Source organism: Astatotilapia calliptera, chromosome 3 (genome assembly GCF_900246225.1).
Source record: "Astatotilapia calliptera chromosome 3, fAstCal1.2, whole genome shotgun sequence".
Lineage (NCBI taxonomy): Eukaryota > Metazoa > Chordata > Actinopteri > Cichliformes > Cichlidae > Astatotilapia > Astatotilapia calliptera.
The window spans coordinates 15142168-15168598 of NC_039304.1; the positions used below are offsets into that span (position 1 = coordinate 15142168).

At 39.6% G+C, this 26431-nt stretch overlaps 4 protein-coding genes across 4 annotated transcripts; all 4 read left to right on the forward strand.

Annotated features, from left to right (window-relative positions):
* Positions 1–148: 148 nt before the first annotated feature.
* On the forward strand, positions 149–886 carry LOC113012795 (putative cyclin-dependent serine/threonine-protein kinase DDB_G0272797/DDB_G0274007; the record flags this gene model as incomplete). Its single annotated transcript, XM_026153115.1, is given in 2 exon segments — positions 149–232; positions 401–886. Coding segments are annotated over 2 exon segments (570 nt in total), but the record flags the coding sequence as incomplete, so codon positions are not given.
* A 72-nt stretch (positions 887–958) lies between these two features.
* LOC113012801 (putative uncharacterized protein DDB_G0271606) lies at positions 959–1627 on the forward strand (the record flags this gene model as incomplete). Its single annotated transcript, XM_026153123.1, is given in 1 exon segment — positions 959–1627. A coding segment is annotated over 1 exon segment (669 nt), but the record flags the coding sequence as incomplete, so codon positions are not given.
* Position 1628: 1 nt separating this feature from the next.
* LOC113018678 (mucin-17-like) lies at positions 1629–8053 on the forward strand. The gene is made up of 16 exons (XM_026161982.1): positions 1629–1740; positions 1834–1898; positions 2022–2215; positions 2536–2645; positions 2741–2802; positions 2892–3034; positions 3129–3451; positions 4629–4687; positions 4792–4940; positions 5039–5847; positions 5942–6000; positions 6105–6253; positions 6337–6593; positions 7163–7224; positions 7310–7455; positions 7556–8053. The coding sequence occupies exons 5-16, from the start codon at positions 2783–2785 to the stop codon at positions 7639–7641; spliced, it is 2262 nt and encodes a 753-aa protein (XP_026017767.1). The 5' UTR covers positions 1629–1740; positions 1834–1898; positions 2022–2215; positions 2536–2645; positions 2741–2782; the 3' UTR covers positions 7642–8053.
* Positions 8054–19791: 11738 nt separating this feature from the next.
* Positions 19792–24488, forward strand: LOC113018680 (mucin-2-like). Its single transcript, XM_026161984.1, has 11 exons — positions 19792–19860; positions 20404–20464; positions 20557–20820; positions 20920–21126; positions 21229–21566; positions 22044–22105; positions 22198–22346; positions 22443–22780; positions 23290–23351; positions 23473–23621; positions 23713–24488. Exons 2-11 carry the CDS (start codon positions 20422–20424, stop codon positions 23799–23801), a joined length of 1701 nt encoding a protein of 566 aa, XP_026017769.1. The 5' UTR covers positions 19792–19860; positions 20404–20421; the 3' UTR covers positions 23802–24488.
* The last annotated feature ends 1943 nt before the right edge of the window (positions 24489–26431 follow it).

Consider the following 26431-nt stretch of genomic DNA (forward strand, 5'->3'; position numbering starts at 1 on the left):
GCGGCAACAACAACTGGTTCAACTGCAGCAACAACAACAGAAGCTGCAGCAACAACAACTGGTTCAACAACACCTGCTTCAACAGCAGCAACAACAACTGGTTCAACTGCGGCAGTAACAACACCTGGTTCAACTGCGGCAACAACAACAACTGGTTCAACAACAGTAACAACAACTGGTTCAACTGCAACAACAACACCTGGTTCAACAACAACACCTGGATCAAAAACAGCAACAACAACTGGTTCAACAGCAGCAACAATAACACCTAATGCAACAACAACACCTGGATCAACAACAACTGGTTCAACTGCGGAAACGACAACAGAATCTGTGGCAACAACAACAAGTGGTTCAACAATAGTAACAACAACTGGTTCAACTGCGTCAACAACACCAGAAACCGGATCATCAAGAACACCTGGATCAACAACAACTGGTTCAACTGCGGCAACGACAACAGAAACTGCGGCAACAACAACAACTGGTTCAACTGCATCAACAACAATACCAGAAACTGTATCAACAAAAACACCTGGTTCAGCGACAACTGGTTCAACAGCAGCAACAACAACACCTGGTTCAACAAAAACACCTGGCTCAACAACAACTGGTTCAACTGCAGCAACACCAACAGAATCTGCGGCAACAACAACTGGGTCAACAGCGGCAACAACAACACCTGGTTCAACAGCAGCAGCAACAACACCTGGTTCAACAACAACACCTGGATCAACAACAACTGGTTCAACAGCGGCAACAACAACACCTGGTTCAACAACAACAACTGGATCAACAACAACTGGTTCAACTCCAAAAAACACAACACTTGTTTCAACAACAACTGGTTCAACACCAGCAACAACAACTGGTTCAACAACAGTAACAACAACTGGTTCAACTGCGGCAACAACAACACCTGCTTCAATAACAACACCTGGATCAACAACTACTGTTTCAACTGCGGAAACGACAACACAATCTGCGGCAACAACAACAAATAGTTCAACAACAGTAACAACAACTGGTTCAACTGCGGCAACAACAACGCCTGTTTCAACAACAACTGGTTCAACTGCTTCAACAACAACGCCTGTTTCAAAAACAACTGGTTCAACAGCAGCAACAACAACTGGTTCAACAACAGCAACAACAACTGGTTCAACTGCGGCAACAACGCCTGGTTCAACAACAACTGGTTCAACTCCAACAAACACAACACTTGTTTCAACAACAACTGGTTCAACACCAGCAACAACAACTGGTTCAACAACAGTAACAACAACTGGTTCAACAGCGGCAACAACAACACCTGTTTCAACGACAACTGGTTCAACACCAGCAACAACAACACCTGCTTCAATAACAACACCTGGATTAACAACTACTGTTTCAACTGCGGCAACGACAACACAATCTGCGGCAACAACAACAAATGGTTCAACACCAGCAACAACAACTGGTTCAACAGCAGCAGTAACAACAAATGGTTCAACTGTGGCAACAACAGAAAAAACGACGATGACGACGACGACGACGAGAACAACAACAACAACAACAACAACAACAACAACAACAACAACAACAACAACAACAACAACAACAACAGCAGCAGCAGTGGCGGTAGTTCGTACACCAGTTGTTGTTCTTGCAGCAGTTTTGGTTAAACCCTTTGTGCCTCAACTCAAAGATAAAACTAGTCCAGAATTTATAGCACTTGCGACAGAAGTGGTAGTAGTGGTGAGTAAAATACTGAGATTCATTTTGAAGTGTTGTTAAGATTCCAGCTGATTTGAATTAATTAATTAATTTCTACTTCTTTGCTCCACACAGTATGAAGTCATCTATAGAGCTCGATATGGTTTGCTTTTCAGCCGTGTTATTGTCATAGCATTCAGGTAAGATTTTTACTTTTGTTCATTTATGACAACACTAATCTTATTAACAGTAATTGCAAATAATTAATGTTAATTTAACATATTTCATTAAGAATTGAGTGTTTTCTTCTTCTTTTTCTTTAGACAAGCTGGGACCAGAACACGAGCATCTGATACTGAAGCAGAAGTGCAGGTTGTGTTTAACAACACAATAACACCTGCACAAATCCCAGAAGCTGAAGCTGTTCAACAAACCTTAGTTGAAGCGGTGTCTAACCCCAACAACACTTTCAACATCAGTATCAGTCCAGCATCTGTCGTAGCAACCCAAATAAACAGTGAGTAAACAGAAATCACACATGTGATTCCCAAAGGATTTTTTTTTTAAACAAAGCAATATAGCTATTCATATTTAATATATCACATTCAATTTGATATAGTTTGATATATAGTCTGTGTAGTTATTTATTTCATCATTCTCAGAGAATGATGAAATAAACATAATTATTTAATGTGCTAAACAGCAGAAAGAGTACTTTAAATTAGATTTACCAATGTATAGAAACAAGAGAGCATCATGAAAAATGACTTTGTTTTTAACTGCTTTTTTCTTCCTCTTTGTTTTCTACACCTGTAACAACTGCAACTGCTGAGCCAGTTTTTACAAAGCTGTTGCGGTTCGCATCGGTTGGAGAGACATTTACAGCTGACTTGCTGATCTCATCATCTCCAGCATTTAAAAATAGATCATCACTGATAGTGACAACAGTAAGTTTTCTCTCTTGAAGTCAAAAAGTGGTTAAATGCATGCATTCACTTTAGCATATGGACTCACATATCTTTGATTGTTTGTGTTTCTGCAGCTTGAACCGATCTACAATAAAACATTTTCTTCATACAACTCAATGGAAGTGACTGGATTCCGGTAATTTATTTTTTGTTTGATGACTACATATAATACATAATACACAAAGAATTAATGCAAGTAAAACAATATTTGGCTTGATTTTGCAGAAATGGATCCATCATCACTGACATCTACATTCAGTTTGCATCTACATCAGCGCCAAATAACACTGACATTGAAAATGTTCTGATCAATGCAGCTCCAAACATAACAGCCTTCAACATTACCAATGTTGTTGTCAGTGACCCAGGTAAGCGCTATTTAATACTATCACATTTTAATTCATATTATCTCAGAACTGTTTGTTAAAGCAACACTTTGTTTCCTTTTCTTGGCATTTACAGTGGCTTCAACTACAACAACAATGACTGCACCTACAAACGCAACCACAGCAAACCTTACAAACACCACACCAGGAACAAATACAACTACAGTGTCTACAACAGCTTCAAGTACACCTGTGAACGCTACAACACCAATCATCACTACCCCAACAAACGCAACCACAGTTTCTCCTACAACCACTACAACTGTAACAACTACAATTGTTGAGGCTGTTACAACAAAGCAGTTGCAGTTCAGAGATGTTGGAGCAACATTTACACCTGACTTAGAGAACTCATCATCTTCAGCATTTACAGAAAGAGCCAGACAGACAGTGTTAACAGTAAGTTTTGCTGTTGAAGTCAAGCAATATTTAAATGTTTGCACTCACTTATGCATAGACACTCAAAGATCAGTGATTGTGTGTGTTTCTGCAGCTCGAACCTTTCTACAAGACAACATTTCCTTCATTCCGCTCAATGAGAGTGATCAGATTCAGGCAATTTATTTTTTACATACTGATGCAATATACCAAATGTTTTATGATAGTTATAAATATTTGCGATAACTGAATGCAAGTAAACAATGTTTTCTATTTTGCAGAAATGGATCCATCATCAGTGACGTTGATATTGACTTTGCATCTATATCAGTGCCTAATAACACTGAGATTGCAAATGTTTTGATCAATGCAGCTCCAAACATAACGACCTTCAACATTAGCAAAGAGTCTGTTATTGTCAGTGACCCAGGTAAGCACTATTTAATATTATCATATTTTTTTAATTCATAATATCTCAGAACTGTTTTGTTCAAGCAACACCTCTTTTCATTTTTTTTGGCATTTACAGTGGTTTTACCTACAACTGTGAGCACTACAACACCAATGATGACTACCCCTACAAACGCAACCATAGCAAATCTAACAAACACCACACCAGGAACAAATACAAGTACAGTGTCTACAACAGCTTCAACTACACCTGTGAATGCTATAACACCAATGATGACTACCCTTACAAACGCAACCACAGCAAATCTTACAAACACCACACCAGGAACAAATACAACTACAGTGTCTACAACAGCTTCAACTACACCTGTGAATGCTACAACACCAATGATGACTACCCCTACAAACGCAACCACAGCAAATCTTACAAACACCACACCAGGAACAAATACAACTACAGTGTCTACAACAGCTTCAACTACACCTGTGAATGCTACAACACCAATCATCACTACCCCAACAAACGCATCCACAGTTACTCCTACAACCACTACAACTGTAAGAACTACAACTATTGAGGCTGTTACAACAAAGCAGTTGCAGTTCAGAGATGTTGGAGCAACATTTACACCTGACTTAGAGAACTCATCATCTTCAGCATTTACAGAAAGAGCCAGACAGACAGTGTTAACAGTAAGTTTTGCTGTTGAAGTCAAGCAATATTTAAATGTTTACACTCACTTATGCATACACACTCAAAGATCAGTGATTGTGTGTGTTTCTGCAGCTCGAACCTTTCTACAAGACATTTCCTTCATTCCGCTCAATGAGAGTGATCAGATTCAGGCAATTTATTTTTTACATACTGATGCAATATACCAAATATTTTATGATAGTTATAAATATTTGCGATAACTGAATGCAAGTAAACAATGTTTTCTATTTTGCAGAAATGGATCCATCATCAGTGACGTTGATATTGACTTTGCATCTATATCAGTGCCTAATAACACTGAGATTGAAAATGTTTTGATCAATGCAGCTCCAAACATAACGACCTTCAACATTAGCACAGAGTCTGTTATTGTCAGTGACCCAGGTAAGCACTATTTAATATTATCATATTTTTTAATTCATAATATCTCAGAACTGTTTTGTTCAAGCAACACCTCTTTTCATTTTTTTTGGCATTTACAGTGGTTTTACCTACAACTGTGAGCACTACAACACCAATGATGACTACCCCTACAAACGCAACCATAGCAACTCTTACAAACACCACACCAGGAACAAATACAACTACAGTGTCTACAACAGCTTCAACTACACCTGTGAATGCTATAACACCAATGATGACTACCCCTACAAACGCAACCACAGCAAATCTTACAAACACCACACCAGGAACAAATACAACTACAGTGTCTACAACAGCTTCAACTACACCTGTGAATGCTACAACACCAATGATGACTACCCCTACAAACGCAACCACAGCAAATCTTACAAACACCACACCAGGAACAAATACAACTACAGTTTCTACAACAGCTTCAACTACACCTGTGAATGCTACAACACCAATGATGACTACCCCTACAAACGCAACCATAGCAAATCTTACAAACACCACACCAGGAACAAATACAACTACAGTGTCTACAACAGCTTCAACTACACCTGTGAATGCTACAACACCAATGATGACTACCCCTACAAACGCAACCATAGCAAATCTTACAAACACCACACCAGGAACAAATACAACTACAGTGTCTACAACAGCTTCAACTACACCTGTGAATGCTACAACACCAATCATCACTACCCCAACAAACGCATCCACAGTTACTCCTACAACCACTACAGCTGTAAGAACTACAACTATTGAGGCTGTTACAACAAAGCAGTTGCAGTTCAGAGATGTTGGAGCAACATTTACACCTGACTTAGAGAACTCATCATCTTCAGCATTTACAGAAAGAGCCAGACAGACAGTGTTAACAGTAAGTTTTGCTGTTGAAGTCAAGCAATATTTAAATGTTTGCACTCACTTATGCATAGACACTCAAAGATCAGTGATTGTGTGTGTTTCTGCAGCTCGAACCTTTCTACAAGACATTTCCTTCATTCCGCTCAATGAGAGTGATCAGATTCAGGCAATTTATTTTTTACATACTGATGCAATATACCAAATGTTTTATGATAGTTATAAATATTTGCGATAACTGAATGCAAGTAAACAATTTTTTCTATTTTGCAGAAATGGATCCATCATCAGTGACGTTAATATTGACTTTGCATCTATATCAGTGCCTAATAACACTGAGATTGAAAATGTTTTGATCAATGCAGTTTCAAACATAACGACCTTCAACATTAGCAAAGAGTCTGTTATTGTCAGTGACCCAGGTAAGCAATATTTGATATTCTCATATTTTAAAATTCATAATATCCCAGAACTGTTTGTTCAAGCAACACTTCCTTAACTACAGCGACTCCTACAACCACTTTGACTGCAACAACTACAACTACAGCGACTCCTACAACCACTACAACTGCAGCAACTACAACTGCAGCAACTGCAACTACAGCAACTCCCACAACCACTAAAGCTGTAACAACTACAACTGCTGAGCCAGTACAAAAAAAGGCAGTGCAATTCAGATCTGTTAATGGGATATTTATAACTGACTTGCTGACATCATCATCCACAGCTTTTAAAGAACGAGCTTCACTGATAGAGACAGCAGTAAGTTTTCTTCTAGTAGTTAAATAATACTTAAGTGTATGTATTGTGAATAATTGCAGAGTATATACTTATATTGTCATATAACAGTATTTTGATACCATTAAAAAAAATGTATGGCCATCTTTTCTATCCATACATTTATGAATCCCCTCCTAAAGTCAACAATTTCTCCATTGTTTATAAGATTATACAAATTGAGATAAACAAAAATGATATACACTATATGCAATAAACTATATATCAAAAACATTTCCACCATGATATAAACTGAACTAAAATTCCACAGTAAATACTGTGTTTCTATTTTTTTCCAACTCATTGCCATACTTTTGCAAGTGTTTAAAGAAAAAAGATAAAACATAAAGGTGACCTGTAACCTGTATTATGCTAGCCATTCAAGAAATGGGTAGCTGGGTGACCAGAACCCCCCAAACACTATTATGTATATATGTTGCACTATGATATTACATAGTCCTAATAATATGTCCCAATTGACATTGTAGTAAAGAAGCACAATCCCAAAAAGCAAAGCATACATACTTACAGTGTGTTTACTCATTTTTCTGCAGCTTAAACCTTTCTACCTGGCCAGATTTCCTTCATTCCGCTCCATCAATGTGACTGCATTCAGGTAAATTGTTTATGGTATATAATTTTACAAATATTTCAAGTAAATAAAGGAAACAAAACTAAGTTTTCGGTTTTTCCTTTCACAGTAAGGGATCCATTATCAATAACATGGACATTGGATTTGCAATGTCACTGGTCCCTAATGCAAAAGAGATTGCACAAGTTTTGATTGATGCAGCCAAGATAACACCCTTCGACATTGATATCAGTTCTATTCTTGTGGACGGCATATGTAAGATATATTTAATTCAATCATGTCAAACATATTACTATATTACAGAACAGTTTCTGAAAGAAATGCCTTTTTTTCTTTTTCTCAACATTTACAAAAGTGTCACATGGAGTGAGCCACAAGATCAGTCTCCTCACTGCTTCCTGTATGGTGCTGCTGTCATGGCTCCTGTCAGGCCAGCAATAACATCTGCGCTGATGCTCTTGTGAAATAACTTGAGGAAATGTCTCCTGTGACTGGGTATGAAAAAGGACTTTGTTCCAACTGAAAATCCACGAGGAGCTTCTGATGAAGAGCAATCATACCATGATTTAGAAGTAGCTAAAACTGAAATTAACCTTTATGTTATCTATCAATATAAACTTTAACATAATTTCCAACAAAGGTGTCATTGGTTGTCAATTTATAATGTAAGTCCTGTGATAAAGTCATACTGTAAGTTATTAATATCAATGAGATCAAGTTTTAATCCATGAAGCATCTCCTCAGCTTCTGACTCTGAGAGTGAAAAAAAATGAAAGTGATAATCAGGAAATCATCACCTCACCTGGCATTCATGAAATATAAGATGTGTGAAAATGTCCTCTTTGGTCACCTTTACCAGTCAATATTTAAATATATTTCTTGTATATATTGTATTCTATTATTGTATGTATTCTGTTTGTATTGTATTGGATAATTATGGTAAAAATTCTAAGTGATCCTGATACACACATTTAAAATTATTTAAAGAACTGTCCCTATAAAAAAATATAATATTAATATCACCTTTTTCTTTCTGAAGCAGGTTCTTCACAAGTCTATCATGATAAACTAAAGAAGCGTCAATTAAAGACATTGAACAAACCCTGCCTATCTTGATTTTTAAATATACTACTCTAATCAACTACTCTAATTTTTCTTTTCAAAAAATTGATTAGGAAATACTATCATAGCACTCTTAAGACCCCTTCATAGATTTTTGATACAAGTAAAACTAAATCTAATTCTAATAATTCTCTTTTAATTTTAGGTTTACACATTGAATTAGAAGTATTTTTTTGGTGAAAGAATATGGACCTCAGTCTAAAAAACGACCTCTACATATTTTATTTTTCAACCAACATTTTTCAGCATTTTTAATGAGTTCAGTGAGGTAAGTGACATGATATTTTGAGAGCTGTATTAGACCTATACATGTTCAAAAGAGACATTGATCTTGGGCTGAATTTGGATCAAATTACACCAAACAAACACAGCTGAATTTTCATCTACTGGTGTGATGTGATGGTACTGCAGCTTCCTCGCACAAATGCTAGTTTAATTCTAATCTAATCTAAATTCAGGTTTATGTGCCTATCTGTCCACAGTGTACTCCATTTCGGTGGAGATAGGCTCCAGCCGAACTGAGTCCTGAGTTCAATTCCACCATCAGGCCAGGGTCTTTCTGTGTGGAGTTTGCATGTTCTCCCCATGTTTGCGTGGGTTCCCTCCGGGTACTCTGGCTTCCTCCCACCGTCCAAAGACATGCAGCTTGTGGGGATAGGTTGATTGGATAATCCAAATTGTCACTAGGTGTGAATGTTCGAATGAATGTGAGTGCAAATGGTTGTCTGTCCCTGTGTGTTGGCCCTGCGACAGACTGGCGACCTGTGCAGGGTGTACCCCGCCTCTCGCCCTATGACAGCTGGGATAGGCTCCAGCACCCCCCGCGACCCTGAAAAGGATAAGCGGAAGTGAATGGATGGATGGATGGATGTACCTGTGCATACAAGGATGCAAAATTATACACTGTCACAAACATATACAAACAGCCATCCATACATGAGAAACAGAAATGAAATGAATGTATGGATACAAATCTCTTGTGTATAGTTGCTTAACTATTGACTGTAAATGAAAGTAAGTAATTTAAGCCAATATTATTAAAAAGCAGAGAGGGAATTTGTTAGGAGAATATAAGGACTTCTTAAGGTGGGATAGTCCAAGTCAAGAATTATGTTAGTCTAAGTAAAGCAGTTGGTGACTTCAAAATTGGATAACCCATCATAATTTTTCCATAAACTGTGGTTTGCCAGCTCTGAGTTACCCCCAAACCTTATCTGAGGGAACCAGCTCACAGCATTACCACCATAAAAACACCCTTCAGACCATGGGAAGGTGGCCTGTTTATTTGTTGTATGTGATTGACATAATTAAATAATAACTAATTAGTAATAACTGTGTAATTACTGTAAAATCTAATATTGTGTTTAATTAAAAATATTAAGTAGGCTGAACTCAATTTTTAATCAATTTGTTATTAGAACTCAATTTAAGTAAGTTACCAGTACTTTTTATGCAAAAACGCTGATCAACTCAATTTATTTGAGTTGTCTTAACTTAGAAAAACTAAGTAAGCTGGAAGTTTTGCTTCTCAGTGCGGAAGGATGAAAGATGTATTTTGAAAATGCCCCGTCACTACCGTCCTCCTCCCTATCATGGATCAGTCCGCATGTTCATGGTGCCAGCACTTTTTTCTGGAATATGTTGAGCAAACCTGGAAAAGCGTCAGCTCAAGATATTATTGTTGTCATTGCTGTGGATCTTTACCTGATACACTGACTTGGTGAGTAAATGTTTACTCTTATTCAAACAGATTTTTTGGCTTCTCTTAGTTTAGCACCAGGTTTATAATCTTGCTAGCTTGTTAGTGTTAGCCTAGCGTTGCTGCTGCCGCTGGGCTCATGTTACTTAAAAATTAACACCAACGCCTTAAAAACCTTATATAAAAATATGACTGTGAAATTTTCTGTTGATTGTTTGAAATAAAGAAGTGAGATAAGAGCCCTGACAAAATTTTTCGGGAGGCGCATCCGTTAGGGGTGGGGTGTATTTTCAAACCATAGCCAGTGTTGGGGAGTAACGGAATGCACGATCTGATATCGTCGTGCTGGTGTTGTTCCCAGATCATCATACTAAATGTTGTTCCACACACACACATTCTCACATACACACACACATTCTCACATGCATACAGATGTTTACACATACACACACATAGTGCCTTGTCTTAGAACCATTTGGGGGGTTTTATGGTGGGCGTTGCTTTACTGTGATGTGTATTGTGTGAACTGTTTTCCCAATAAAAGGCAGCAAGCGAGGCCGTCGTTGGGGTTATTGCGGTAGGATTCAGAGTGCTTTCTGAGACACCGGCTGGGGCCTCCCTTGCTAGCTAGTAAAAGATGTTCGTCTTGCTTTTGTCGTTAACGAGAATAAGTTTCTGAACCAGCGGGGCTTGTGGAAACACAGACCTAACAAAATGAGTATTCAAAAAGGGGATGTTACTCAGCAATGTATTAGCAAATTCAGCATCATCAAAATTCGGGGCATATACATTTACCAACAAAATCTTTTTCTGCATTAGAGTACCAGCAACAATGATGTATCTACCATTCCTATCAGTGATAACAAAGAGAATTGAACTTTCTTATTAATGAGAATGGCCACTCCTCTAGCTTTTCAATTAAAATTTGAGTGAAAGAGCTGACCCACCCAAGGGCAATATAACCTATCCAATCCAATCCAATCCAACTTTATTTATATAGCACTTTTAAAAACAACAAAGTTGACCAAAGTGCTTTCCAATAATAAAACAGAGGTAGCAGTTAAAACCATACTTTAAGCATACAATGAAATCAATAAACAAAACAAATATATAATTGAAAAAGAAGATAAAAATAAATCAACATGAGTAGAATAAACAATAAGATATACAATGAATAAGATTAACAAAGTAAAAAGATTAAGAATGACCAACAGCTGACTAAAAATTGACTACAAACTGGCTCTGATAACACTCCTAGAAGGCCTTTGAAAAAAAGTGTGTTTTTAAAAGTGATTTAAACATTTCAAGTGTTGGGGCCTGCCTAATATGGAGGGGCAGTTTGTTCCATAGTTTGGGGGCCACAACCGCGAAAGCTCGGTCTCCTCGGTGTTTCGAACCTATAACGATCTTTAATGCGAAGATGAGTCTCCTGTAAAAATGCTATATCAGAATTTTGATGTTTCAAGTGAGTGAAAACCTTAGATCACTTAACAGGGTTGCCCATACCTCTAATATTCCAACTAATAAATCTAAGAGGCATGCTTAACTAGGGATGGGTATCGTTTAGGTTTTATCCGATACCAGTACCAAACCGGTACTTTTGAAACGGTGCCGGTGCTTAAAGAATGGAGAACACAAAATTGGTCCAAAAACCTCTCATGTTCAGCTGCTTTTTTTTTGTAAAAAGATAACAATGTTAACCTTTTCTGCAGCTATAGGGGATATGTTGCATCACTCTTGGCTGGAAGCAGTGCTTAAACAATGGAAAAAATAAACTTTGTCCAAAAACCTCTCATATTTAGCTGTTTTCCACTTTTTCTTTGGTCATTTTAGCCTTTTTGGCCAGGGTGAAGGGAGTATCTGCCATCAAACAAGAAGACAGCCGCATGTAGCTATGATGATGTTTGCTAGTTCACCTTACATGCAATAATTTAATAACGAGGTTAGCCTACTCAACGTAAATTACACACGAACAACATTAAGCTACTCACGCAGAGAATAACTGCTGCTGCTGCCATCATCATCTGTCATCATTTCTGCTACACTGCCAGGGCTAGGGGCCAGGACTCTACTCTTCGGGTTTTTGGGGGATGTTGCTAACTCCGGGTCAGATAACAGGCAACCCACCCGCAGTAGATGTGCATGGTGTGAGGTCTCGCTGCAAGCTATCAAATACGGCGCATTTCTCAGCTTTTAACAAAATGCTATACGTCGCCAGGCGTTTCATCAGATTCGAGGAGTTACCTCCTTTGCACAGTATCACCTTAAAGCACTTGTTGCAGGCTGCTGAGTTTGCATCTTTTGCTGTAAAGTACAGCCAGACTTTGACCGCTTTGCTTTGGGCATTTTTAATCTGTAGCTCTGCTCTAAAAGAACGTACGTACCTGGGCCCACCTACTACGCTCACAAACGTAGAATGATTGGCTGGAATCCAAAGTGTATGACATCTCAGGAAAAAAAAAAGCACCGAAATGTGCGCTGCTTTTTGGTCTGGTTACTACTGTTTATGTCAGAACCGGTGCCATTATGGCACCGGATACCGGTACCCATCCCTATGCTTGACCCAACAATGCTGGGGTGTATATTGCCATTAGCCATTCATAAAGAAGAATAAATAAACAAAACACAACAACAACTAAAATGCCAGTGGCCGTAAAGAGCCGAAAAGAGACAGCCCCCCCCAATAACCCTGGAAACAAATACACCCCAGGTTGTTATGTGTGGCTGTGTGCAGACAGGAATAGGACCCAAGGTGCAGACTCCGGAGACAGTCGTGAACTCAAAACAGCTTTAATGTAAAACTCAAAATATAACATAACTGGGGAAAAAAAAAATCAAAATAAACTTAAACCAGAGGACTGACAGAACACACAGCCAAATAAACAGTAGATCGCGACACAGACACAGAGAAACACAGGGCTTAAATACACAGAGGAAGCAATCAGGGAATGGGTAACAGGAGGGAAACACAGCTGGGGCAAATCAGGCCTAACGAGACAAGGGGAAGCAAAACCAGACACATTAACATCAGACATGGACTTTCAAAGTAAAACAGGAAACCTATAACACAGACTGAACAAAAGACACAGACTCACATGCAGGCACTACAACAGAGGGAACAGAGACGTGGGACCAGGGCAGACACAGACACTGACTGGACACGGGGATATAGCAACTAAGGATACACAGAGACATGAACTAGACAAGGGATACAGCTGACAGGGGAGACAGAGCAACTAGAGAAGACAGAGACATAAACCATAAGACAGAACTCAAAGAAACCAAAAACTAGAAATTATAAATAACATAATAAACTCAAAAACCCTGGGTCAACGACCCAGGCATCCTAACAACACCCCTTCCTAAAGGGCTGGCTCCCAAACAAGGAGCCAGAAACAAACAAAAAAAAAAGTGCAAACACCGGAGCCCGGAATGCAACAGAACAAAAAACAGGCTCACGACAGGGGCAGGCGGCCAGGAAAAATTGTTCACAAAAAGTTCAGGGGGCCGGCCTGGAGGCTGAGGCACAACAGTCCAAACCCGGGCAGGTCAGGTGGGCGGCCCAGAGGCTGACGGCCCAAGAGCCCAGAAAACAGTTCAGGGGGCCGGGCAGGCGGGAGGCACCGGCGGCGACGGAGCAGGTCAGGAGGCCGGCCGGGCGGGAGGCACCGGCGTAGTTCAGGGGGCCGTCCATGACGGCAACAACGTCCAGGACGAGCAGGCCAGACAGGACGTGCAGGCCGGACAGGCCGGACGGGACGTGCAGGACGAGCAGGCCGGACGGGACGTGCAGGCCCGAGCAGGCCGAGCAGGCCGGACGGAACGAGCAGGCCGAGCAGGCCAAGACGGCATGGGGACCTCAGGTGCAGACGAAGCTGAACACTCGGAGGCTGGACCAGGCGGAGCTGCAGAGGCTGGACCAGGCGGAGCTGCAGAGGCTGGACCAGGCGGGGCTGCAGAGGCTGGATCAGGCGGGGCTGCAGAGGCTGCAGGCGGTGGAGCCGGTGGTGGCTGAATGGCCTAGCCAGAACCATCAGCAGACACTGGGATGTGCTGGCTGGGTCGTCCCGGACCCCCAGCTGACGAGGCAAGAGGCTGAACGGGCCCCTCGGACCCTCCAGCGAAGACAGGAGGCTGAACGGGCCCCTCGGACCCTCCAGCGAAGACAGGAGGCTGAACGGGCCCCTCGGACCCTCCAGCGGAGATAGGAGGCTGAACGGGCCCCTCGGACCCTCCAGCAAAGACAGGAGACGGCTGGAGCGGTTCCTCGGACCCTCCAGCGGGAACAGACGGCTGAAGCGGTCCCTCGGACCCTCCAGCGGAGGCAGGAGGCTGGACGGGCCCCTCGGACGCTCCAGCGGAGGCAGGTTGCTGGACGGATGACCGAGGAGAGGAGCGACGGTGGCGTCGCTTCCTTCTAGACGAGGGACCGGGAACCGGTGGAGAAATGGAGACCTCCTCCTCATCCTCCGACCACACAGCCGCCAGGAAAAAGGCAGGCGAATGGACAGGCGAACAAGGTCCCGGCTGGTGTGGGGAAGGAGAGGAAGCCTGCAGTGGCGATGAGGCAGAGTGTGCGTTGTCCTGGGGCGGCGGTGGGGAAGATGTAGTGAGTGAGAGAGCAAGCTCACCAGCCCTGACTTGCTCTCTCCAGGCAGTTATGGTGTTCCCCAACTCAGTGTCCTTAGCAAACTGGCTAAGCCGGGGGTTATATTGAATAATGGCCTCCACCGCACTCAGCCCAACTGCCATGGTCCTTAAATCCGGGGACTGGGCGATGCGGTCGAGCAGGCTCACCATCCGCTCCATCTCAGTGTTGTACTCCGAGGAAAAAGAGTCTGCGGGGTCCATGTTCTGGTCGCGATCTTCTGTTATGTGTGGCTGTGTGCAGACAGGAATAGGACCCAAGGTGCAGACTCCGGAGACAGTCGTGAACTCAAAACAGCTTTAATGTAAACCTCAAAATATAACATAACTGGGGAAAAAAAAATCAAAATAAACTTAAACCAGAGGACTGCCAGAACACACAGCTAGGTAAACGGTAGATCACGACACAGACACAGAGAAACACAGGGCTTAAATACACAGAGGGAGCAATCAGGGAATGGGTAACAGGAGGGAAACACAGCTGAGGCAAATCAGGCCTAACGAGACAAGGGGAAGCAAAACCAGACACATTAACATCAGACATGGACTTTCAAAGTAAAACAGGAAACCCATAACACAGACTGAACAAAAGACACAGACTCACATGCAGGCACTACAACAGAGGGAACAGAGACGTGGGACCAGGGCAGACACAGACACTGACTGGACACGGGGATATAGCAACTAAGGATACACAGAGACATGAACTAGACAAGGGATACAGCTGACAGGGGAGACAGAGCAACTAGAGAAGACAGAGACATAAACCATAAGACAGAACTCAAAGAAACCAAAGACTAGAAATTATAAATACTATAATAAACTCAAAAACCCTGGGTCAACGACCCAGGCATCCTAACACAGGTCTCCACAGAACAGAACAAAGGAGACAGCAGTGTACCCCAAAGTAGCAAAAATGATTCACCAAAGTGACTGGACTAACTGGAGCCTGAATAAAAGTAAAAACAAGAGAGAAAAACACTCCCGCCACCTTCCCTACTGTATAACAGTGTGCGCACAACAATAAACATGTACAAAACAAAACAAAACACCCCCGTTGTTGCTGAACATTTAACAAAAAACAACTACAACAGAAGTGCATAAAAAAACAAAACAAAACGAGTCCTGTGCAAATCAATGCAGTAAGCTTAGAAAATATTGTGCTGGACTGATCCGAAGTACATGAGTATAACATAGGATTTAGTCTCATTATATAACAATGAAAATAAAATGAAACAGCAGACCAACAGTACAATAACTAGCGCAACGCCCTAAGAAAATGATGCACAGGAAGCGTTAAACCTAACGAGAGCGTAAACCCTTAGTAGCATTACAGTACCAAACTGAATGGCTATTGAAGCTCACCCAGAGATCAAAGTTTTGACATAATTACTGGCTTCCTCCGCTGAAACAAAGTCCTTCTCAACACCCTTATGTGTGATGAGAAGTCGCACTAGATGAAACAGGCCATACCGAACACCTTCAATGCCATGGAATTGCTGCCTGACCGTGTTGAATGCAGCACAAGCCCATGCTACCATAGCAGTATAGTCGGGGAAGACTGAGATGGTCAGGTCTCCAACTTTAATCTGTCGGCGTTCTCTAGCATGTCGTAAAATGTCAACACAGTCAGTGTGGTAATGAAGCCTGCATACAATGGCTCGTGGACGGTCGCCAGGCTTAGGTCTGGGTTGGAGGTTCCTGTGGGACCGATCCAAAAGTACCTTCTTCCCCAGATCAAATGCTTCCTTTAGCAAGGAGGCTACGGCAGCATTGGTGCATGTGTCAGGGCCCTCCGGCACTCCCACTATCCTAACATTGTTACACTGCGTCCTAGACTCCAACTCTTCACATTTATTTTCCAGCTTGGCTACGTTAGCTGGGAGGCCCTTCATAGTGTTTTTCATCTCAGCTATATTATCAGAGCAAACAGTAACCGCGTGCTCCATCTCCCTGACCGTACCTTTTAGCTTGGACACGGTAGCGTCATTAGAAGTTTTATCGATTGCCAGCTGCGCTTGCTGGTAAAACTTAATGGTAGACAAAGCATCACCAAGAGTAACCTGAAGTTCTTTTTAAAAAATATTGGTGATATCTTTCCTCAGCGAAGCCAGCAACTCGACCTTGAGAGCTTCAATATCAGGATTAGCTTGGCACAAGGGGGGCTTTACAGGAGACAACGGCTCACTCGAGGATGTGGATGTGGTTTGCAAACTAGACCTTAGTGATGTTTGAATAGTACTGCGAGTTTTAATATTTTTTGCTGCCATTTTACGCAGGCCCAAGTAAAACTTCTCAACACAACAAACTACAGACTAAAACAGGACTAGGATTATGCAAGAATGAATAACAATTTAATCAAAGTCGACGGGAGTTCCCAAACTCGTGTCCTAGTCCATCAAAGCTCAACCGGAAGTCCCAGACACGGAATTTAATCTTAACAAACAACGTACTGTTGACTTGACCGAGAAACATGAATACAAAACAAAAGGCAAAAATGAACAGAGGCAAAACTAAAATTAAAATCTAAACTGGGAAAAGCTAGACAACTATGACAAAAGACATGAATATGATTTTGAGCAGGAGTATGAGAGTAACTATGACAATAACCTCACACAAAAGATCATCTTCTTTGGACACTAGCATTTCTCTTGAACTTTTGATTTGGACTGTCATTTTTATTTTCTTGTCTTGTTTGAGTGGTGCGACACAAACAACCTGCTGCTTAACACCGAGAAGACTAAGGAGCTCATCGTGGACTGCCCAGAGCATTGCCGGAACACCACTTCCTGCCATAAAGGACATCTACAGGAAGCGGTGTCTGAAAAGGGCTGGGAAAATCATCAAAGACCCCAGTCTCCCATCACATGGACTCTTCACCCTCCTGCCCTCTGGGAGGCGCTACAGGAGCCCAAGACCACCAGGTACCGGAACAGCTTCTTCCCCACAGATGTCAGACTCCTGAACTCTGCCTCCTGACATCTGACCCACGTTAAACTCATGGACTGGACATACACACACCCACAACCACCTACACACACACACAATGGACAACTGTACCCTCAAACACAAAATAATAACATGGACTGAACCACCACTCACAACCACTAGCACTTTATATAGCCTCTGTAGAAATTATCCACATATCTCACTTATCTTAACTGCTACTGTATAGCTCTGTGTAAATAATCATTCTCTACATACAATAATTTTTAATCCCACAACTGTTTATAACCTGCATAGTTCACATTTCTGTATAACTGTATATCTCAGATTTCTTTTTTTAAATTTCATATTCTGCATAGTTTTTTTTTTCATATTTATATCCTGGTCATAGCCTGTACATAGCTTGTACTCACTACAGCCTGTACATACTTATAGTTATAGAATATTCATAACATACTTCATACCGTGTACATTATAACATACCATAATAGACTCATTTCTGTAATATACTTACATATCTGTAATATCTCTAATATATATTGTAATATATCTCTATCATGGCTAAAGCACTTCTGGATGGATGCAAACTGCATTTCATTGCCCTGTACCTGTAACATGTGCAATGACAATAAAGTTGAATTCTATTTTAATTCTATTCTATTCTATTGTTTTCCTGTTCTGTTCTGTTCTGGGGTTTTTTTGGTTTTTTTTGTGTGTGTTTTTTAGTTTTAGTTTTTGTCTTTCTTTTCGTGCTTAGATATCATTGCTTCCTTTGTGTGGTGTGATTTTATGTAATTGTCTTAAAATCTTATAAATAAACATAAAAAAAAGAATAGTACATGAATGTGACATTATATTAATACAGAAAAATACAAAAAATAAAAAACAACATAAAACGGTGGGTCACAGACCCAGCCCCTGACAGAATGTGCAAGTGAGTGTGCAATTGATCCAATCTGAGATGATCCGTGAGTTCAACAGGGAGGCAGGCAGGTGAGAATGTAAGTCGAGACCTTACCAGAGCTATGGCTGAGATTGGGCAGGTAGGTCAAGCGACCGGGTTGAAAGGAACTGTGCACTCGTGGAGAGAATGTCAGTGGATAAAATTAGAGACAAGAGAAAGCAAGGTGAGTCTAAGCACAAAGATAGCAAAATACATGAATCGCCTGATGCTAACGCTGGTTAGCTGACGTTCTGGTGAAAGGTAGTTGTCAAAGCTGGATTTAAATGCTGCTGCGTTAATCAGCTCCAGGTGCAGCTCACGAGAGAGAACAAGGACAGCTCTGCACAGAGGAGGAGACATGACACACAGTGGAAAAACCCTGCCACTCCCACGGACCATAACAGGTGACATTCTTAGGAATAGTAAGAGCTGTACAGAGAAAATAAGTAGGTAGACCTTGCACTGATGATAAGCTGACTGAGATATAGAGTTACAGGTACACTGGCATCCAGCAGCTCAAAAAGTGTGAAAGGCGACCTGTAATTTGACTTCAAAAGTGTCTAACTGAGGTGCAGTACCAAATAGTATGCAGGTAAATGTCAGGCATGTTTGGAGTACACAATATATATTTGTTTGATTCACAAACAAATGGAACATCTAAAGTGTAGTCTCCACATCGCCACACGTGGCATTAGTTTTCCACATGTGGCGTCATCTTTTTAAAGTAAATGGCACACCCACCACTGAAATAATAAAATACTACAAGACAAAAAACAAAACAAAACTAATGCACAGTAAACAAGGAGCAAAGAAGGAAAAACCCAAAGGAAACAAAGAAAAAGAAAAGACCAGGTTTGATGTGTATGTCAGTAGACAGTGGGCGTAGCAGAACCACATGAATGTAATGGAAGGAGTAACAAGTTTTGCAGCTTTGCTCCCATAGTGGATTTCAAATCAAAATTCAATTTATGATAGATGTTTACACTCGTCTGTGTGAAAAAGAAAATCACACAATCAAAGAGCAGAACCTGCTCTAACAGATTGAGTTTGAAGAATTGCAGCCCTGCCTGTTCAACCGCTAAGCTAATGACATCTGGTTAAGTCATGTGAAAGGAATGAACCACAGAACTCTGGATTGGCAATGAATCAGTTATTCAGGAAGTAAATGCTTTTGTTTCATATTTCACTGACGTGTCATAAGCTCAGAGGAACAGATATAAAACCTGAATAAATTAGTGGCATCATACAAGAACAGGGAGCAGTCACCCGAAGCAGCTGCTTTCACATTAGACCATTGCTCAGGGTAAGTGCATTGCTTCATATATAGTCCATATACAGGGAGTGCAAGTGTTTCTAATTGTATCTATAAAACAGATTATTGCTATTTATTTATGTTATTTTTGCTCATGATTTTTTCTTTTCTTTTCTTTTTTATGAAATGCAGTTTAAGAAATTGTTTAGTTTTTTTTTTTGTTCTAGTCATGCTACAGAAAAACAGAACCAGTATCTTTAATAGTATTTTAAAAGTGAATAATTATCAGTAACAGGATTAGATTTCATAATCAGGGCAAATAAGTGTAGTGTTATAGTTAATGATAGCAGTTGAGGGTTTTGGTGATGTTAATTCTTTCTTTTTAGCATTGACCAACATAGTCCAAAACAGCAGCACAAATTAGTTTTGATTTTCGAAAAGCAAACTGAATTGCAAATAGCCTAAATAAGGAAAAGGTTAACATGTGCTTAAAACTAATATAAATATATCTATAGATTTGAAAGTACATTAATATGTTTGTTGTTTTGTTGTTGTTTATTGCTGTGTAAATACTTGTACTGTCAAATACTACAGGTTCAAGAGCCAGCCACAATGGGTAACAAACAAATCTTTAAAGCTTTATTGACATTTATAGGTAAGTTACTCCTTTATTAAAAAATAAAATAAAATACAAATACAAAAGAAAGCTTTATAAAAAGCCTTTATTGTTGTGATTTTTGCATACAGTGGTAATAAAGCTTGTGAGCACAGCAGTTACTGCCACAACAACTGGAGTTCCAACAACATCTGGAAATTCGACTACTAGCACTACAACACCAATGATGACTGCATCTACAAACACAAACACAGCAAATGTTACAAACACCACACCTACAACAAACACATCTGCGGTGCCTACAACAGTTTCAACTACACCTGTAAACACTGCAACACCAATGATGACTGCACCTACAAACACAACGACTCCTACAACCACCACACCTGTAATCAGTAAGCAATATTTCATGTTATTGTTCTTGAAAGTCACAATATCTTAACACTGTTTGTTCAAACAGGCTTGTTTTCTTTTTCTTTTTTTGGCATTTACAGTGGTTTCAAACACAACTGTGAGCGCTACAACACCAATGATGACTACAGTTACAAACACAATCACAGCAAATGTTACAAACACCACACCTACAACAAACACATCTGCGGTGCCTACAACAGTTTCAACTACACCTGTAAACACTGCAACACCAATGATGACTGCACCTACAAACACAACGACTCCTACAACAACCACACCTTTAATCAGTAAGCAATATTTCATGTTATTGTTCTTGAAAGTCACAATACCTTAACACTGTTTGTTCAAATAGGCTTGTTTTGTTGTTGTTGTTTTTTTGGCATTTACAGTGGCTTCAAACACAGCTGTGAGTGCTACAACACCAATGATGACTACAGTTACAAACACAATCACAGCAAATGTTACAAACACCACACCAGGAACAAACACATCTGCGGTGCCTACAACAGCTTCAACTACACCTGTAAACACTGCAACACCAATGATGACTGCACCTACAAACACAAACACAACGACTCCTACAACCACCACACCTGTAACAACTACAACAGCTGAACCAGTAACAGGACTATTGTTGACATTCACCTCAAATGAAAACTTCACACCAGCCTTGGCGGATTCTAACTCTCCACAATTTGCAAGTCGAAGCACGCTTGTAGAGACAGCTGTAAGTATCCTTTTGAAGTTTCATACCCAAACATATGCATGCACATACACACATAACTTTAAAAAAAAAAGTAATTTTAGTGTGACATTACATGTACCTCTATATGATTGCATAGAGTAAGCAAGAGACAATTGGAATTATTCACATGATTACAGCAGTATAAACAAATGTGCATGCACATATAACTTTGTATTACTGGATCATGTTTTAAATTTGAATGCTTTTGAAAAGTCCTGCAAATTGGTATGCTTTTATTAGCATTTCTGTGTTGTTGAGTTTTTTCAAAGATTAAAAATATTTAGTTAAAAAAGAAACAGATTCAATATGTAACCAAAGAAACTGAAATTCTATGAATTGTAAACAAACTTGGCAAATGACTTATTGCAGCGTAAATGCAATGTTTGCTTTGGAAAATAAAGAAGCACAAACCCTAAAAATATAGCACATATATTCCGAGATTATTTTGTTTTTCTGCAGCTTACACCTTTTTACAAGGCAACATTTAAATCATTCCGGTCACTGAGAGTGACTTCATTCAGGTAATTCCCTTTTTATATACAGATTAATTTTTAACAGTATGTGTCATACAGTAATGAAAATAAAACAATATTTTTGGTTATTCATTTTGCAGGAGTGGATCAATTATCAGTGACATAAGGATTGAGTTTGGATCTTCAGCTGTGCCGAATACAACTGATATTGCAAATGTTTTGATCAATTCAGCCTCAAATATAACAGCCTTCAACATTACCACAAACTCTGTGGTTGTCCGTGAAATAGGTAAGCAATATTTCATGTTATTATACTTTAAACTCACAATATCTTAAAACTTTTTGTTAAACCATCGGCTTGTTTTCTTTTCTTGGCATTTAACAGTAGCTTCAACTACAACTGTGAGCGCTACAACACCAATGATGACTGCAGTTACAAATGCAATCACAGCAAATGTTACAAACACCACACCTATTACAAATACATCTGCGGTGCCTACAACAGCTTCAACTACACCTGTAAACACTGCAACGACAATGAATACTACAAACACAACCACAACCACAACGACTCCTACAACCACTACACCTGTAACAATTACAACAGCTGAGCCAGTAACAGAAGTAAAGCTTACATTCACCTCAAATGAAACATTCACACAAGACTTGGCGAATTCTACATCTACAGCATTTAGAAATCGAAGGACGCTCATAGAAACAACAGTAAGTATCCATCTTAAAATGTCATACCCAAACATATGCATATTATTAAAAAAAAGAAAACACGAGCTATTATAGTATTGCAGTATATGTGCATAATGATAGATTTCTTTGTATTTTTCATCTTCTTTACAAATATTTAGAATTTTCTTTTGAAATACAAGTGTAGTAAATTTCCCATCATAGTTTGGAACCTGATTGGATAGTGAAAATTAGAAACATTTGCATGATCTTCACAGTAAAAACAAATGTGCAAACAAATTTAATTTTCTATGTTAAAAAATGTGAGTGCTTCTGACAAGTCCTGTCTGCTTTTATCAGTAAAATGAAAAGGGAAATGGATTCAATATGTGACCATCGAAATGGAAATTGTATGAACAGTTGATAAAATTATATATTATTGCATAAAGTTACATATTGCATTATAATTCAGTGTTTGTTTTGGAAAATAAATAAATGCAAAACCTAACAATATAGCACATGTATTCAGAGAATATTTTGTGTTTTTGCAGCTTACACCGTTTTATATACAACGATTGAACTCATTCCGGTCACTGACAGTGACTTTATTCAGGTAATTCCTGTTTTATATACGGATGGAAATTTACAAATGCAACAATAATAACAACAACAACAATAATAATATTAATACAATTATGAAAATAACACAATATTTTTATTTATTCATTTTGCAGAAGTGGATCAATTATCAATGAAATGAACATTGGATTTCCATCTTCAGGGGTCCCTAATATAACTGACATTGGAATTGTTTTAATCAATGCTGCCTCAAACATAACAGCCTTCAACATTGACCCTACCAGTGTTGTTGTCAATGGCACAAGTAAGCAATTTTTAATGCAATCATATTAAAAAGGAATTGCAATATCTTAGAACCATTTGTTAAAGACTTTTCTCCCCCTTCCCATTTACAGAGGTAAATAGTGGAGTGATCCACAAGAGCAGTCTACTCACTGCATCCTGTATGGTGCTGCTGTCATGGCTCATGTCAGGCCACCAATAACATGTCCTGATGCTCTTGTGGAATTCCTTTTGGAAATGTCTGCTGTGATTGGCTATGAAAAAGGGACGTTGTTCACATTGAAAATCCAAGAGGACCTTCTGGTAAAGTGCAAAGAATGGCTTCGCAAGAATTAGATACTAAATTGGGTAACACACACAATAATAATGAAGCATATTTTTAAAAATGCATCTACTTCATCATGATTGCATATTTAAGTAGGAGATGGAATCCCATCTATGATGGGAATAACTTTATCCACTGAAAGGGTAATGTGTGTAACGTGTGTCATTAATGAGTAATACCCTATGAAATCGGGCGAAGAATTTGTGATATGTAATCGTCACACTCCTTGTCACCGCACTGCTCCTCCATCAAATGGACAGTTTGACTGACTGTGGCATTCCTGAAACATAAGCTATGTGAATAACGCCCTGTATGATTACCCAATCATGTTTCATATGTTTAAATCGTGTGATAGTGTGTGCAACTTTGCATTTATTTTGTATAATTATAATACAGCATAGTAATAATAAAAAATACAAGTAGGTTACGCAAATTAGGAATAAAAAACCCCCAAAATGTATAGACTACATCAATGTAATAATTCCTTTTTCCTTCTAAAGAAAAAATCTGTCATGATATACTGAAACTGCTTGCATTAAACAAATTGAAGATTTATACAGAGAATTGAGCTCTGTTTCTCTTTATTTAAACTCTACTCAGTACTGTCAGTGTTGTTCAGGATGATAAAGATAAAACATACACCCAAAAGTATTCAGACATGTAATGCTGCTTTGTAGATTACTATTGATTATTGACTTCAGGGCCTTCTATTAGTTGCCTTAAATCGCTTAGTTAAGGGCAACTGTAGAGCAAAAACAAGCACAAACACAAGGCTATCTTTTTTTGGATGGGGCAAGAAGACCACTCATGATATCAAGTGAACTGCAGAGGTATGTTGTAAAAAAGCAAAAAAGGGAAGATTAGTAACTGAGAACAGAGAACTTCGCTCTACAGCGAGGGGGTCAGAAACAGTCATTTTCATTTTATGATGATATGTATATATATTTTTTCCCATTTTTTAAGAGAGAAATGGGACATCTAAATCATGATCAAACTAAAGAAAAGTCAAGAAATGGCATGAAAGACCACTGAAGAGATCAATATGATTTAAAAATTAAACATGCAGATAAACTTAAAGTGTACTTTTTAATGGTGGGAGACAAGTAGTACCAGCAGTATGAAGTCCTTGAGGCAAAAACAACAAGGAACCCAAATGGCATGGGAACACACAAAGGTAACAAACAGACACCTTCATAAACACATAGCACAAAGACAAGGCCCTGACTAAACTGTGTTTCATTACTCTAATTATCCTTCAGTCCCACTGAGAACTCATTAGGGAAATAAATAACAAACTAAAATAGTAAATAAATTACTGGAACACCACAAACTTAACACCAGAGAATAGACTTGAGCAAATCCCTGCATGTGAGGTGCCGTGGCAGGTAGGATTGGACCCAAATGCAGGACACAGCATGGACAGGAATAACTCAAAAGATTCCCTGAAAAACCTTCAGTTAGTCCAAAATGCTGCATTGAGACTACTGACAGTGACTAGAAAGAGAGAGCATATTTCACTGATTCTGGCTTCTTTCACTGGGTCATTGTTAAATCCAGACATGAATTTAAAATTCTTTTTCCTCACATACATCTTAAATAATCACTCGCTATATTATCTTAAAGTCCTCATAGTACCATATCACTCCATTAGAGCACTCTCAGACTGCTGGCTTACTTGTGGTAAGTTATTTAAAATTAGAATGGAAGGCAGAGCCCGGCCTCTCTTCTGTGGTACTAACCCCAAGTTTGGATTAGAGAGAGTGAGGGAGAGAGACACCCTCTACTTTTAAGGTTGGGCTTAAAACTTTCCTTTTTGATAAAGCACATTGTTACAGCTGGATCAGGGGACCCTTCCATTATTTACAATGCTATAGGCCTAGGCTGCTGGGTTTCCCATGATGCACTTTCCTTCTTTTACTTGGTATGTATTTATACAGCTCTTTGCATCTAATTTCTTTGCATTAGTTAATATTAGCCTCTGGCTCTGTACCACAGTGTGTCTTTGTTCTGTGTCACTCCCCTCACCCCCAACTGGTCATGGTAGAGGAGGTTTCTTCCTGTTAAAAGAGGGTTTTTGCTTCCCACTTCCCACCAAGACCTTGCTCACAGGGGGTTTGATTGTTGGAATTTTTGCTGTATTACTGTAGGGTCTGCCTTACAACATGAAGCTCCTTTAAGCTTGAATTAAAATTGTATTGAATGGAATCACTCTTGATCTACTGATCTATTGTGGTGAAAAGAGAGCTGAATGTAAAAGTGACGCTGATGATTTAGTGGTCAGTCTCTGTTCCTACCTTCATCTATACTGATGAGCGCTGGTTGGTGACCAAAAGAATGAGATTGGAAAAACAAGTGGCAGAAATTAGTTCCTTTCTTTTAATGGCTGAGCTCTCCCTAAGAGATGTGGTGAAGACCTAGGCCATTCGAAAAGGCCTAAGACTAGAGAGGTTGTTCCTCTCATCAAAAGGAGCCGTATGAGGTGGTTCAGGCATCTGATTAGGATGCCT